This window comes from Oncorhynchus mykiss, chromosome 4 (genome assembly GCF_057628025.1).
Source record: "Oncorhynchus mykiss isolate SJ-2025 chromosome 4, ASM5762802v1, whole genome shotgun sequence".
Lineage (NCBI taxonomy): Eukaryota > Metazoa > Chordata > Actinopteri > Salmoniformes > Salmonidae > Oncorhynchus > Oncorhynchus mykiss.
In genome coordinates this window covers 69806132-69822563 of record NC_143025.1, presented here as the reverse complement: position 1 = coordinate 69822563, position 16432 = coordinate 69806132, and the positions used below count along the sequence as shown (strand labels likewise).

General features: G+C 44.1%; 2 protein-coding genes across 6 annotated transcripts in view; one reads left to right on the top strand and one right to left on the bottom strand.

Moving 5' to 3' along the window:
- Positions 1-10737, bottom strand: part of enah (ENAH actin regulator) — a 155668-nt gene extending 144931 nt beyond the window's left edge. For 2 of the 5 annotated variants that reach the window (XM_090232889.1, XM_090232892.1), the window contains exon 1: positions 10604-10737. In XM_090232889.1, the coding sequence (XP_090089015.1) occupies positions 10604-10620 (17 nt within the window). In that variant the 5' untranslated portion in view covers positions 10621-10737. Of the gene's footprint in view, positions 1-7649; positions 8057-10603 lie in introns of those variants that run through there. The other 3 variants (XM_090232891.1, XM_090232894.1, XM_036975862.2) reach the window with 3 other exon arrangements.
- Positions 10678-13329, top strand: LOC110522281 (signal recognition particle 9 kDa protein). The gene is made up of 3 exons (XM_021600544.3): positions 10678-10860; positions 11346-11414; positions 12759-13329. The coding sequence occupies exons 1-3, from the start codon at positions 10789-10791 to the stop codon at positions 12870-12872; spliced, it is 255 nt and encodes an 84-aa protein (XP_021456219.1). The 5' UTR covers positions 10678-10788; the 3' UTR covers positions 12873-13329.
- Positions 13330-16432: the final 3103 nt, after the last annotated feature.

The window sequence follows — 16432 nt, the reverse complement described above, 5'->3', positions numbered from 1 at the left end:
GACTAGATGGCAGTTGTGAAAAAGAGGCTCTTCAAAAAGCCACATCCCTGGTGGCGTGCAGGCCTTATGGGACTTGACAAGGACTCTCCAAGCCTGCATAACAAACTCATAAAATGGAGTCAGGCCAGGCAAATCACCCCCCCTCCAGCTTTAAGAGGAAAAGGTGCTTGTCTAAGCCCAAACAGCCCGCTCTCCTCATCAGTGTGTAGGCTGTTTCGACCCAGCTAGAACCGTCTCTGTACAACAGTCTCTGGGCTGCTTGAAGCCGGAAAGCCATGATTCTAGAGAAAATGTCCACCAGGCCTTGCCCACCCTCATGCAGTGGCAGGTACAGGGCTGCAGCTTTAATCCAGTGTTGTCCAGACCAGAAGAAATTGACAAGGGTCCTCTGAAGCTCTTGTATCAGACCCTTTGGTGGCTGCAAAATCATTAGTCTGTGCCACAGGGTAGAGGCAGCAAGATTATTAGCTACCAGGACCCTTCCCCTATAAGACAGCTGGGGCAGCAACCATTTCCATCTTGACAGTCTGGCACACACTTTCTCCAATACACCCTCCCAGTTCTTTTTCTGAAAGACATCAGAGCCTAGAAAAACTCTCAAAGTCTTCATCTCATCTCTGCCCCACTGAAGCCCCCCTGGTAACCGTGGAACGGACCCCATCTGAAGCCGACCTGGTAACCGTGGAGCGGACCCCGTCTGAAGCCCCCCTGGTAACCGTGGAGCGGACCCCGTCTGAAGCCCCCCTGGTAACCGTGGAGCGGACCCCGTCTGAAGCCCCCCTGGTAACCGTGGAGCGGACCCCGTCTGAAGCCCCCCTGGTAACCGTGGAACGGACCCCGTCTGAAGCCCCCCTGGTAACCGTGGAGCGGACCCCGTCTGAAGCCCCCCTGGTAACCGTGGAGCGGACCCCGTCTGAAGCCCCCCTGGTAACCGTGGAGCGGACCCCGTCTGAAGCCCCCCTGGTAACCGTGGAACGGGCCCCGTCTGAAGCCCCCCTGGTAACCGTGGAACGGACCCCATCTGAAGCCCCCCTGGTAACCGTGGAACGGACCCCATCTGAAGCCCCCCTGGTAACCGTGGAGCGGACCCCGTCTGAAGCCCCCCTGGTAACCGTAGAACGGACCCTGTCTGAAGCCCCCCTGGTAACCTGAAGCTGACCTACCCACAGAGCTTCACTCTTTCCCCAATTGACTAGCTGAGGAGGCCCCCTCATACACCTTTAGAGTGTTTGAGAGAACCTTAACATCCTCACCCCCTGTAATAAAAACTGTTACGTCATCTGCATACTCAGACAGTGCTATCGTGGGACCCTTCATTACACCTGGCACAAAGAAACCAGTAAGACTCGCTCTTAAAAAACAAAGCATTGGTTCAATCGCCAGACTATATAACTGCCCTGAAATTGGGCATCCCTGCCTGATGCCCCTTTGGACAGGGATGGGGCAACTCAAACCACCCCACACCTTCACCATACACGAGGTCCCAGCATACAGTAAATTCATCCAAGACAGAAAAACATCCCCAAACCCAAAGGCTTTCATTGTTTTAAACAAGTACTGGTGGTCCACATGATCAAAAGCCTTCTCCTGATCCAAAGAAAGTAAACCCACATTTACATCAGACAGTTTACAAATGTCTAAAACATCTCATCAGAAACAAGTTGTCAACAATAGAGTGGTCAGGTACACAGTAGGACTGGTCCTTGTGGACCAACAATCCCAGATACTCTTTCAACCTGTTTGAGAGACATTTAGAAACAATTTTGTATTCAGCGCACAGCAAAGCAACAGGTCTCCAATTTTTTTATGAGAGACAAATCCCCCTTTTTTGGCAACATTGAAAGCACCGCACGTTGACAGGATACAGGAAGAGAACCACACCACTTCACACAACACTTCAGAAAAATCCTCCCCAATAGACCCCCAAAAGTGCTTATAAAACTCAGATGGTAAACCATCGATGCCAGGGGCTCGGCCTGTTGAGAGCTGCATAACTGCTGTGGACAGCTCTTGTAGTGTAATGTCAGAGTCCAATGCGACTCTCTGAGGTCCCAATTGAGGAAGACCGTGTAACAACTGTTCAGTACACAGAGAGTCACAACCCTCCGCCTTATAGAGGGACGAGTAGAAATCCACGGCATGTTGACGCATTTCACTGTCATCCGTGGTCACCTTCCCATCAGGAAGACAAAGGCAGACCATCTGTTTATGTTGCAATGTCGACTGTTCTAGGTTTAATAAAAAAAGCGCTAGGAGCATCCATATCCTTCAGGGAAGCGAAACGAGACCTAATCAAGGCACCCTTCACTCTTTCAAGCAGAAACGACCTCAGTTCATGTCTTGTAAGTTCATGACTAGTCCAGGGTCGTTCTGAGTGAGCAGCTTCAATTCAATAGACTTGATGTCCTGTTCAAGGGCCTTGATAGTTTCTTTAACTTCAATATGAGACAGGGCAGTATACTGTTGACAAAATAATTGTATTTCAGGTAGTGCAGGCGAGCGAGAAGTGAGAGAGAGCAAGCGAGCTGAGAGAGAGAGAGCGAGAGGGAGCGAGCGAGCTCAGAGAGAGAGAGCGAGCGAGCCCAGAGAGAGCGAGAGAGAGCGTGCTCAGAGAGAGAGCGAGCTCAGAGAGAGAGAGAGCTCAGAGAGAGAGAGAGCTCAGAGAGAGAGAGAGAGAGAGCACAGAGAGAGCTAGCGAGAGAGAGAGAGTGAGCGAGCTCAGAGAGAGAGAGCGAGCGAGCGAGCTCAGAGAGAGAGAGCGAGCGAGCTCAGAGAGAGTGAGAGAGCGAGCTCAGAGAGAGCGAGCGAGCTCAGAGAGAGAGAAAGCGAGCGAGCTCAGAGAGAGAGAGCGAGAGGGCTCAAAGAGAGAAAGCGAGCGAGCTCAGAGAGAGCGAGCTCAGAGAGAGACAGCGAGCGAGCTCAGAGAGAGTGAGAGAGCGAGCTCAGAGAGAGTGAGCGAGCTCAGAGAGAGAGAGAGCGAGAGGGCTCAGAGAGAGAAAGCGAGCAAGCTCAGAGAGAGCGAGCTCAGAGAGAGAGCGAGCTGAGCGAGAGAGCGAGCTGAGAGAGCGAGCGAGCCCAGAGAGAGCGAGCGAGCCCAGAGAGAGCGAGGGAGCTCAGAGAGAGAGAGCGAGCGAGCTCAGAGAGAGACAGGGAGCGAGCGATCTCAGAGAGAGAGAGAGAGAGAGAGAGGGAGCGAGCTCAGAGAGAGCGAGCGAATGAGCTCAGAGAGAGAGAGCGAGCGAGCTCAGAGAGAGAGAGCGAGCGAGCTCAGAGAGAGAGAGCGAGCGAGCTCAGAGAGAGAGAGCGAGCGAGCTCAGAGAGAGCGAGCGAGCTCAGAGAGAGCGAGCTCAGAGAGAGCGAGCTCAGAGAGAGAGAGAGAGAGAGAGCTCAGAGAGAGCTCAGAGAGAGAGAGAGGGAGCGAGCTCAGAGAGAGAAAGCGAGCGAGCTCAGAGAGAGAGAGCTCAGAGAGAGAGAGCTCAGAGAGAGAGAGAGAGCTCAGAGAGAGAGAGAGAGCGAGCTCAGAGAGAGAGAGAGGGAGCGAGCTCAGAGAGAGAGAGCTCAGAGAGAGAGAGAGAGCTCAGAGAGAGCGAGAGAGAGCTCAGAGAGAGAGAGAGAGAGAGAGAGAGGGAGCGAGCTCAGAGAGAGAGAGGGAGCGAGCTCAGGGAGCGAGAGAGCTCAGAGAGAGCGAGCTCAGAGAGAGAGAGAGCTCAGAGAGAGAGAGAGAGCTCAGAGATAGAGAGAGCTCAGAGAGAGAGAGCTCAGAGAGAGAGAGCTCAGAGAGAGAGAGAGAGCTCAGAGATAGAGAGAGCTCAGAGATAGAGAGAGCTCAGAGATAGAGAGAGCTCAGAGAGAGACGCTGACTAGGTCGCCAGGTGTTTCCTCCGACACTAACCCTAATTCTAACACTAAAATAAGCTTTTTACAATTGAGAACTGGCATAATGTCCTCACTTCTCTGAATTTTAGTTGGTTTAGTATTCTTGTGAGGACTTCTGGTACTCACAAGTATAGTAAAATGTGTACACACGCACACACACAAAGACAGAGCAGCTTACTTACGCCCAGTTAAACTTAGATTCACACACAACAGGTAGGAGGGGAAACACACCAGACGAAAATCTTTTAACGCAGTCAGTGGATGAAACATTACGTAACCATATTTGAGCACAAAATCACTTGTCTCCTGTAAATCAGCCCTAATCCTGGGAGATGAAACACTGTGGTGATTAGTTCTCTCCTGGGTCCACTTTGCTTGGACGAACAATCACTCAGAGATAAGTGAAGTGCACAGAGTGAAAGATGAAACTCCTCTGCAATGACATCAGATAGAGGCCCCCCCCCCCCCAAAAAAAAATGCTTACAGAAAGGCTGGTTTGCAGTTTATCGGTGAACAGAGGAGAAATTTGAGCGATAAGGGATGGACTGTCAGATAGAGAGCTGGAGGTAGAGGGGGATGAGAAAAGCAGAGATCAGAGGGTGGAGGGTCGGGTGGATGATAGAATCGGAGAAAATTTACAAAATAAATCATTGGAGCACCATAACTTCTTCCTCACATCCTATTTTCCGAAGACTCATGCCACCGTTTTATGACAGTCCCCTATCAAATGAAACAGACAAATTACGTCCAATTATTACTGCATGGTCACACTATCTGGGATTAAGCCCGGGTTTCCCGCTCACTCACGGCTGACTGTGGACACACACACACACACACACACAATCCCTATTGACTGCTGTCTGATGAGCCACTTGCGTCGCTAGGCTCAAGACAAACTTGGACTAAATTATTTTTTATTCTGAGGGTTACTCCAGTCCGTTCAGAATCCAGAGCCTTAATACAATTGTGGCAGTCATCAGGAAAACCTGAACAAGAAATGTATACAAAAAAATACCAGCAGCATTTCCACAGCTGTTATTTCTCAGGATCCGTGTCAAAGTAACAGGCTCCTCAAAAGGAAAGGGCTGTCAGAGGTTGTTACTGTGACACATCACAGCCTGCTGCTTCACTGTCAACCGGGAGCGATAAAACCTCAAGTGTGCTTCACTTCCCATGATGCATAACTGACTGGGGGCTCTATTTTAGAACATCAATGGGGAGGAATTTTAAAGGAACAGACCGTTCAGGTTTCATCACTGACATGGGAAAGGTGTCTTATGTTGACAGGTCTTTGGGTTTATAGTGACTGATCAGTTGACATGGAGAAAGACAACTTCCATGCTGTCTGTCTGTCCTGACACACACACCAACAAATGGTCATGAGTCAGTCAGGCCAGCAACTTGGCCTAGCAGTCACCCCAAGCAACCACCTCACACCTGTTGAACAAACCCACCAGGCACATCTAATAGCCTAGCCCCCCTTTTGACACTGATCTTTGTTGTCTAATGAATCAAAACAGAAAGGACCACTTCAATTTCACCCACCATTTACTATCACTAACCAGGTCTCCGTCCAACCATTCCATGCGGATGAATTACTTGACGCATGAAAAAAGGCACAACCTTTTTTTTAGGAAAAAGGAAATGCGGAAACAATTTTATAAATGTCAACAGAGAATTTGTTCGTTCGACATGGTGGGATCTTTTTGTGTCTGTAAAATGAATAATGCGAGAAACGGCCGTGGAAACGCCTTTATGCTCAAATATTGATATAACTGTCATATCAAAGTAAACTTGGAGTCACGCGGTGATATATTGTGTTGTCCTCCCACTATGACCCGGGAAACCATGCAGTTTATTAGGCAACAGATTACACCAATTGTGATGAACTTCACAGCGGGGTGAAAGTGCACGGTGATGGGTTTGATGCTGCTTTCCGATAAATATTGGGGGTCTTATTCTAGTGACATGATTGATGCTTGGCTGCTGTTTGACAAATAAAAATAATCTCGTTTTTATCCATAATCTCGTGTAGGTAGCCTACTCGCACTGTATCTGTGAGCTGTTGGTTAGAGCGCACGTGCTATATAACTCAACAGTTGTGACAAAACCATCAGTAGAGTTGACAATGTGATGGAAACCCATTTAACTTTGTTTTATTTTTATTCGGCACATGGGGAAGTTAATTTCAAAAGTTATTTTTTTATGTGCACTACGTCATCACGCAAAAGTCTTTAATCCGCAAATAGCCAGTTTGATGGTAATATGTGCATATTGTTTTATGCAGATTTTAGAATATTCGCATGAAAATCTGTCACCAATTGGATGGAAACCTAGCGATTTACTATTTCCAGTAAGTAATGTGATCACCAATCAGAAAGATGGATAAATATATATATATATATTTGAGAATTGCAGCAGCGCTGGATTTCCTTGGAGCAGCCAGAGTCATTGTTAGATGAGGCTTGGTCTAGTGGAGAGATGCCAGCAGCTGGCCTCATTTAGGCCTTTCTCTCGAGGGGCCTCATCCGCCCCACGCCCCCGCCACATAGAGTAATGGATCTGACTAGGGGTCACCCTAGTGTTTCACCCTCTGCCTGTGGACCAAGCCTTGACATCTGAACTCTCCCTAGCCCACAGACAACTCCCTCCACTACAATGTGATGAGTGCGTTGCAACGCGACGAGAGCCCTTTTCAAACAGCCACAAAGCTGTTATATTTATAAACATCTGTATCGGCAACATAACCCCTTTAAATAGAGAATGAGTAAATATTGTATACTATAACATGCAAATCTGAGATGTTTGTTTCATCCGGGGGTTACAGTAAACTACACACCTGCACTGTAGCGACATGGGACACCTAAGTGCAGTGGTCATCATCAGCAAGTCAAGTGTGACATAGGTGGAAGAACGACCTTAGAGGACCAATAAAACATTAAGAATGAAATCATCATACATTTAAATACAGGTTTTGAATTGTGTGATATTAAATGTGTTCAATGCAAATACATGTAATTTTTTAAGGCACAAGTCAGTTAGTGCGTAAGCCCTGCGTAATAAACCGTCATAGCCCTATGCAAATGTCAACATCAACGAAAAAAACGGATGTTTGAATTTAATGTGACATCAAATAAATGATATTCATTATCATCGTGAATAATCTCAAAATGTCTAACCAGCAAAAAAAAATCCACAATGAATTAAAGCCCATTGCACGTAGAATACAACCCTAGCAACATTTCCACGGGTCTTTTTCTGTCAATATGCATGGGAAATTGCTATGATCAAATTGACATTCATGTTGACTGAAAGTACACTGGTCAATTAGCCTCGGTTTAACCATTCAACTTGCGGTTATTGCTCCTGCCCGTTACTGCATTGATTGCAACAACTGGGCAAATGTTTCTTTCTGGAGGCGTGTGGAGGTGTGACACAGTTTGAAATACAAAACAAATGTGTTTTTCAGTAAGCTCTGCAGCAGCCACTGATAATACAATTGCGCACTACATGCCTTGCTATTTTACATTCAATGAGACAAGATCCACATCGACATTGCTGCACTGCAATTTGCTGTATATGCAGAACAGAATACAATGTTTCCTATATTTAAACGACCAAATAACCTAATGAATAACATGCATTTGATCGCATCCGGTTGGAAAGTTTGTTGGACATATAGCCTCTCAAAAAGTTACCTGTGTGAATGTAATATAAAATGTTCGCATCATGTTGCTTCAATGTTTTTAATCAAGACTTAGATCATTACTCACCTCATGATTCAGTCACAGTAGTGTTACAGAACAGGGTCTTCGTCAAGGGCTTCAAATAAGTTATTTAACTGATGACTTATCTTGCAATGGTTTTCAGAAAGTTCGCACTTAAATATGCCACAAAATAATATCAATGGAACGCCGCGGGACGAAAGAGGCTCGTAGTTACATCCAGTATAGTATAAAAAAAAGAAAAATGAAAATGTAAAAAGTATTTATCCTACATGATCGAGTGCATCGCGCCACCGTTTACGAAATTCTAATGAAAGAAAAGACGGGGAAAAAAGTATATGGTTTTCGCTACTGCGAGACTGCAGTTGTCTCATACAGCGACAACGTGCCGCTGGGATCCCCGTCTCTGCTTCAACACTGACGCAAAGCCACAACACTGACGCAAAGCGTTTCTCAACTACGTGGAGACGTACAGAACATACCAGGCCACACCCCCTCGATTTTTTTGATAGCAAGTACCCCTTGCAAAAAAAAGGGAATAACGGGATTTTTGAATGAGACGTTTATGGGGGCTAATAAGCAACCTCAGTGCGCCACTATGTGGATGTCAGTTATTGTCCCCCACGATTAAGTCGGGAGGGGACTGTGGGTCTGTCTCCGTTCGTTCCAGCACATGCTGCGTTCAAAACAACTGGCCACTGGCAAAAACGACGGGGATTTTTTTTTTTGAAAGGTCTTCGACCTCGGAATTCTAAATCGGAAACTCGGGCATCTTTTCCTCAAACTTCAACTTTCCGACCTGAAAATCAATGACGTCATAATTTGACCAAGTTTTTTTTCCGAGTTACTAGTTGTCTTGAAAGCACCATGATATCTGGCATTTACAAAATTACACTGGAAGCTATCGTAATTGAGTGACATTTGTTAGTCACTATCGATATCTCAATTGGCCCAAGTTTTTGCTTTGTTATTTCAGATATAGTATTAATTATAAGCTACATGAAAACAAAACAGTTTATTGTGGATTTTTTTGTAAATCCTGGAAGGCAGGTTAGCGTTTTTTTCGTAATTTAACTTGTTTTTGAGGCAGCTCTGCAAAGCGGCAGCCACAAAGTCAATAAAACTGATTTGAAACCTAACCCTAACCACAACCTTAAGCACGCTCCATAAGTCCAAAAAACACATTTTTGTTTTCAATAATTTTTACAATATAGCCCATCTAGCAGAAATTGCTCAGTTCTGCCTCAAGAACAAGACTCATTCTAATAAACATCAACCTGCTCTGGAAGAGAGAAGACACATCTATCTCAGAGACTGAAAATACTTACTGGCCTAGAGATTCAGTGGGCTATTTGAGTTCTCATTCAAGTTCAATTTCACCTGGTCTGGGGAGCAAGAGTAGTAGCCTATTGAATTATAGATTTGCTATTTACACTGTGATAACTATCTAAACCATTTAAAGTGTGTTAAATGAGGCCTCCTGAGTGGCGCAGTGGTCTAAGGCACTGCATCGCAGTGCTGCGGTGTCACTACAGCCTGGGGTTTGATCCCTGTCCTGTCCACACCACCCTCTGTAGGGCAGTGCTATTGCCATACCAGGCAGTGATGCAGTGAGTCAAAATGTTCTCAATGGTACAGCTGTAGAAGTTTTGGAGGATTTGAGAGCACATACCAAACTTGTTTCGGACCATTTTAAGTCTTTAATGATTTGGACACAGAGGAACTTGAAGTTCTCGACCTGCTCCACTGCTGCCCCGTCAATGTGGATGGGGGTGTGCTCTCCTCCCTGTTTCCTGTAGTCCACGATCAACTCCTTGGTCTTACTGACATTGAGAGAGAGGTTGTTGACTCCTTGCTGTCCCCAGTCCACCTGGCCGTGCTGCTGCTCCAGTTTCAACTGTTCTGCCTTATTATTATTGGACCATGCTGGTCATTTATGAACATTTGAACATCTTGGCCATGTTCTGTTATAATCTCCACCCGGCACAGCCAGAAGAGGACTGGCCACCCCACATAGCCTGGTTCCTCTCTAGGTTTCTTCCTAGGTTTTGGCCTTTCTAGGGAGTTTTTCCTAGCCACCGTGCTTCTACACCTGCATTGCTTGCTGTTTGGGGTTTTAGGCTGGGTTTCTGTACAGCACTTTGAGATATCAGCTGATGTATGAAGGGCTATATAAATACATTTGATTTGATTTGTTGTTCTGGCACCACACTGCCAGGTCACTGACCTCCTCCCTGTAGGCTGACTCATCGTCGCTGGTCATCAGTAAACTTGACGATGGTATTGGAGTCGTACGTGGTTGAACAGGGAGTGCAGGAGGGGACTAAGCACACACCCCTGTGGGGCCCCTGTGTTGAGGGTCAGCGTGGCGTAGGCGATGTTGCCTACCTGCCCCACCTGGGGTCAGCCCGTCAGGAAGTCCAGGATCCAGTGTGCAAAGGTGTCATCAAGGCAAAGGGTGGCTACTTTAAAGAATCTCAAATATTAAATAGATTTTGATTTGTTTAACACTTACTACATGATTCCATATGTGTTATTTCATAGTTTTGATGGCTTCACTATTACTAAAATAGTACAAATAAAGAAACCCTTGAATGAGTAGGTGTGTCCAAACTTTTGACTGGTACTGTATATTTAATCAATAATCAAATAGGTCTATGGACTGCTTTTGCTTGTCAAATCTCTTTGGTTTGTTGTCAAACAGGTCACTTTTCAATGAAAAGTGAAATTTAGTTGAATTTCTTATACTGTTGCGAATAATATATTTTTTGTCAAGAAGAATGAAATCTAATTTGATTCATTTCTGTTATGTTCACTTTCTAATGAAAGCGCCCTTCTTGCGCTCTTGAAAAATCATAACTATTTCTGCCATCTACTGGCTGATGCGTGAAGGCCTCCATGAGTGTATAGCCATGAGTGTAAAGCAGCAAAGACTGGGCTTCTCTCTGGAGGAGTATCATGTCTCGTAGCTAAGTAGAATATTTTCTAGAATTACGACATACCTTGAACTCCACAGCATTGTGCTCTGTGATTGGTCTTCAGAAGGCTCGTCCAATCGCAGACGTTTATATACATCGGTTCTTTTCTACCTGGTAGTTCGCTGATGTGGTTTTTAAGAAGTTGGTAAACCTAACAGGCCGTCTTCAATAGTTTTTCTTTTGGAATTGACTTCTTATGCACAAGGATTATGCCTTATTATCAAACATGGGAAGAGTTCGCCCGTGCAGCAGAAAAACTATATCTGACAGCGCCAATGAAGGTAACCATGAAGTTTAAAACTTTATCAGCTACAGGAACTAGCTAACGTTACCTAGCAACATTTATTTAGTAATGGTTATGTCACAGCACAAATAAATGTGCTAGCCCATAATAACCATCACCGCTGGAGGGCCATGCAGTCTCGAGGAGCAGCCAGGATAGTTAACTACTTACTGTTAGCTACTTTGTTAGCTTGCCGTTTTCAAGCAATGCAGGCAGTTTACGAGAAGCCAACTGTTAACGTTAAATATGCTGGCAAATGTGACTAGGAAGGAAAAAACTATAAATGGCCTAATAGTAAGGTTAGTCAACTGTTGAAGTCTGAGAACTATTAAGATAATCAACCACGTTGTAATACATGTAGCTCTGTTTGTTGCATATTATTTAAATTCAATACAGGTTTAATTAAAGTCTTTTCAGTTGCCTTTGTTGAAACGAGTTAGCTAACGTTTGTAAAATATTTTCTTCTCCCTCCTTTTAATGCAGGTCAGGGTGGTTCTCAAATACAGACACTGTGATGGTAACCTTCGCATCAAAGTCACCGATGATGCAGTGGTATGTTCAAGAGAACACGGTCTGTTTGTATCCTACATTACACTAACCACTAGTCCCTGTAAAGAATCAGAGAGCGGAAGACTTACCTGTATCTAACATGGAGGCTCAACATTTCCGAACAGTCCCATTACAAGTCAGAATGTTGAAATCACTTTCATTTGGACTGTATATACAAAAGCACCCCATTCAAATTAGTAGCTTCAGCTATTTCAGCCACACTTGTTGCTGACAGGTGTATAGAATAGGGCACACGGCCATGCAATCTCCAGAGACAAACATTGGCAGCAGAATGGCCTTACTGAAGAGCTTGGTTACTTTCAACGTGGTACTGTCATAGGATTCCAACTTTCCAAAAAGTCAGTTCTTCATATTTCTGGCCTGCTAGAGCTGCCCCGGTCAACTGTAAGTGCTGTTATTGTGAAGTGACAACCTCTAGGAGCAACAATGACTTAGCCGCAAAGTGGTAGGCCATACAAGCTCACAGAAAGGGACCGCCGAGTGCTGAAGCACGTAGTGTGTAATTTTTTATTTTTTTTTAATCACCTGTCCTCCGGTGTAATACTCACTACCGAGTTCCAAACTGCCTCTGGAAGGAAGTCAACACAATAACTGTTAATCGGGAGCTTTATGAAATGTGTTTCCATGGCCGAGCAGCCGCACGCAAGCCTAAGATCACCATGTGCAATGCCAAGTGTCGGCTGGAGTGGTGTAAAGCTTGCAGCTATTGGACTTGGGACCAGTGGAAGCTTGTTCTCTGGAGTATTGAATCACGCTTCGCCATCTGGCGGTCCGACAGACAAATCTGAGTTTGGCGGATTCCAGGTAAACGTTAACTGCCCGACTACAGTAGTGCCAATTGTGAAGTGTATTGGAGGAAGAATAATGGTCTGGGGCTGTTTTTAGTTCCAGTGAAGGGAAATCTTAACGCTACAATGAGACGATTCTGTGCTTCCAACTTTTTGGCAACAGTTTGGGGAAGGCCCTTTCCTGTTTAAGCATGACATGCACAAAGCGGGGTCCATACAGAAATGGTTTGTCGATCAGTGTGGAAGAACTTGACTGGCCTGCACAGAGTTCTGACCTCAACCCTATCAAACACCTTTGGGGTGAATTGGAACGCTGACTAAGAGCCAGACCTAATCCTAATCACGATTGGAACCATATTCCTGATTTATCTGCTAGGTTTAATGGGTAATATGACAACACCACTGTGGAGCTCTATTAGGCAAACGAAGCAGTTGCTTATAAGACTTTTGAGACGTTTATTTATTTTTTGTATATAAAATATTTGCCTTATGTCTGTTTCCCTCTACCTAATCCACAACTCATTCTGTTCCATTGCAGTGTTTACAATACAAGACGGACCAGGCCCAAGACGTGAAGAAGATCGAGAAACTGCATGGCAAACTGATGAGGCTTATGGTGTCCAAGGAAAGTGGTGCCATGGACACGGACTGAACCCCTTAGTTGTGTTAACTCTCCTTTGAGTCTGTACTGTGGTTTGTTAATATTACAAACAATGGAAGAGAACCGAGCTGGAATGACTACATCGGATCGTGAGAAGGAAGGGAGGGGAAATGGGAGGGTTGGTGGAATCAAACATGAAAATAGCGAGCGTAACCTTCGGTGCTCTGAAGAGGTATTTGCTGGAGTTCTTTTAAAGAGCTTGTATTTAATTTCAGTTTTAAGATGGAGAGACGCATGTCTATTTATTTATATGGTTAGATATATTTTTGTTATGCTTTTTTAAAATGTCCATTTCCACAAAGTGAAATGTTCATGACCATGTTGAGGTGACCATGAATGAAGCAGGTCCTTTTGATTGCTAGTTCAGTGAAAGAACAATGCCTCCAATGCCACTTAGTCAATTTTGCATATAATTGCATTACTCAATAAATGTTTATATACCTCAACAGCCAACATCTATCAACTTTCTGAAAGATTGATTTTAATGTATGATTAAATGTCAATGTCTCCCCATATCGCTGCTGATCATAACGGCCCTCCTGAATGTCTTCAGATTTATCTTTATTCATCAAGAATGCCAGATTTTTGGACATTATTTAATCATTGAATAATTTGTCCTCAAACCAGGTCAATAGCTATGTAGGTTTCCATCCAATTGGCAACAGATTTTCATGCAAATATTTGTAAATCTGCATAAAAACAATGGCCAATTTCCCACCATCCATCAAATTCAATCAAATATTTATAAAGCACTTTTTACAGCAGATGTTAAAGTGCTATACAGAAACCCAGCCTAAAACCCCAAACAGCAAGTAATGCAGATAAGACTGTGTGTGGTGAGAGTGCAATCTGAAAGTATTCAGACCCCTAAAATTGATTAAATAGATTTTTTCCCCCTCATCAGTTTACACAATACCCCATAATGACAAAGCAAAAGTAGTTGTTTAAAAAAAAAACATTACATTACATAAGTATTCAGACCCTTTACTCAGTACTTTGTTGAATCACCTAATGCAGTGATTACAGTCTTGAGTCTTCTTGGGTGTGACACTACAAGCTTGGCACACCTGTATTTGGGGAGTTTCTCCCATTCTCTGCAGATCCTCTCAAGGTCTGTCCGGTTGGAAGGGGAGTGTCGCTGCACAGCTATTTTCAGGTCTCTACAGAGATGTTTGATTCGGTCCGAGCTCTGGCTGGGCCACTCAAGGACATTCAGAGACTTTTCCTGAAGGGACTCCTGCGTTGTCTTGGCTGTGTGCTTAGTGTCGTTGTCCTGTTGGAAGGTGAACCTTCGACCCAGTCGGAAGTCCTGAGCGGGTTTTCATCAAGGATATCTGTACTTTGCTCCGTTCATCTTTGTCTCGATCCTGACTTGTCTCCCAGTCCCTGCCTCTGAAAAACATGATGCTTCCTCCAGATGTGACGCTTGGCATTCAGGCCTCCAGAGAATCTTGTTTCTCGTGGTCTGAGAGTCTTTAGGTGCCTTTTGGCAAACTCAGTGTTCTGTCGTGCCTTTTACTGAGTAGTGGCTTCTGTCTGGCCACTCTACCATAAATGCCTGATTGGTGGAGTGCTGTGGAGATGGTTGAGGAACTCTGGAGCTCTGTCAGAGTGACCATCGGGTTGTTGGCGCTTCTCCCCCATTTGCTCAGTTTGGCCAGGCGGCCAGCTCAAGGAAGAGTCTTGGTGGTTCCAAACTTCTTCCATTTAAGAACGATGGAGGCTCCTGTGTTCTTGGGGACCTTTAATGCTGCATACATTTTTGGTACCCTTCCCCAGATCTGTGCCTTGACACAATCCTGTCTCGGAGCTCTACGGACAATTCCTTCGACCTCATGGCTTGGTCTTTGCTCTGACATGCCCTGTCAACTGTGGGACCTTATATAGAAAACTGTGTGTCTTTCCAAATCATGTCCAATCAATTGAATTTACCACAGGTGGACTCCAATCAAGTTGTAGAAACATTTCAAGGATTATCAATGGAAACAGGATGCACCTAAGCTACATTGAGTCTCATAGCAAAAGGTCTGAATACTTATAAGGTATGTTTTTTTTAATATACATTTGTAAACATGTCTAAACCTGTTTTTGCTTTGTCATTATTGTGTGTAGATTGCTGAGGATTTGTATTTATGTAATCAATTTTAGAATAAGGCTGTAACGTAACAATGTATAGTAGAGTCAAGGGGTCTGAATACTTTCTGAAGGCACTGTAGTGCACAAATACATTTTGTGGTTAAGTTCCCATGTACCTATTTTTATTTTATTATTATATATATATTTTTTAAACATGTTAAATGGGTTTCCATTGCTTTTTTGGCTGTACCGATGGTTCTCTCACAATTTGTTGTTTTGCGTTATATGGCCATCAGCACGCAGATACATAGCCTACATGATGAGATTATTATGGATTATTTTATTTGTCAAACGGCAGCCAAGCATCGAGGATCATGTCACCAGAATAAAACCTTCACCATTTTTTGGAAAGGAGCATCAAGCTCATCACCTTGCCCTTTCACCATGCTGTGAAGTTCCCAATTTATTTAATCTGTAGCTTTCCTGATGAGTCGTAGTGGGAGGACCACACATGTCATTGCTTGACTCCCAAGTTTACTTCGATATGATGGTTGTTATATCAATATTTGCGCATAAAAGCGTTTCCATCGACAGTTCTCGCATGATTGATTTAACTAACACAAATAGATCCCACCTTGTGTAGCATGTTTTTTTGGGGACATTTCAAGATTTAATGTCACATCCAGAAGTACAGTGAAATGCCTTTCTTGCAAACTCTAACCCCAACAATGCAGTAATCAATAACAATATAATATTAAAAATAAGGCAGAACAAAAACACAAGCGATATAAATAAGAAATAGGAACACGATAAAGTACGCAAACATACTATATACAGGGTCAGTTCCAGTATCATACGTACAATGTGCAGGGGGGGTACTGGATCTATAGTTCTGTCAGATCATTATTCTGTACTTAAATCCAAGACACTTCATTTAGTATGATATGTTACGTTTCGAATAGTATGTATTCATTTGTGGATGTCCACCACGCATTTCGTATGATGTTGCGAATTTGCAAAATGTATATATTACTAGGTAGCTAATGTTAGTTAGGCTAGGGGTTCAGGTTAAAGCTAGGCTTAAGTTTAGGAGTTAGGCTAAGGGTTAGCTAAAAGGGTTAAGGTAAGGTGAAGGGTTAGCTAACATGCTAAGCAGCTAAAAGTAAGTAGTTGAAAGTCGCTAATTAGCGAAAATGCTAAAGTCGTCCGTAGATGTTTGGGAAGGCTTAGCTAGCATGCTATCATCAAGTAGTTGCAAAGTAGCTAAAAATTAGTAAGTAGTTGAAAAGTTGCAGAAATTCTAAACTTGTCTGTGATGAGATTCAAACTTGTAACCTTTCGGTTGATAGACGTTCGCATTATACGCCCTGTATCCATCCCGACCAACCACCCTTTTTGCATTAAGTAACCTGTCTTACGTAACCAAACATAACATATCATACCAATTTGAGTGTCCCGGATTGACTCTTACTATG

What these genes read in the sequence shown, in the direction of transcription:
- LOC110522281 (XM_021600544.3), top strand. Translation starts at nt 10,789, where the DNA reads ATGCCTTATTATCAAACATGGGAAGAGTTCGCCCGTGCAGCAGAAAAA. An exon ending in ATCTGACAGCGCCAATGAAG is followed by an intron (nt 10,861 to 11,345) that starts GTAACCATGAAG and finishes CTTTTAATGCAG; the next exon opens with GTCAGGGTGGTTCTCAAATA. An exon ending in AAGTCACCGATGATGCAGTG is followed by an intron (nt 11,415 to 12,758) that starts GTATGTTCAAGA and finishes GTTCCATTGCAG; the next exon opens with TGTTTACAATACAAGACGGA.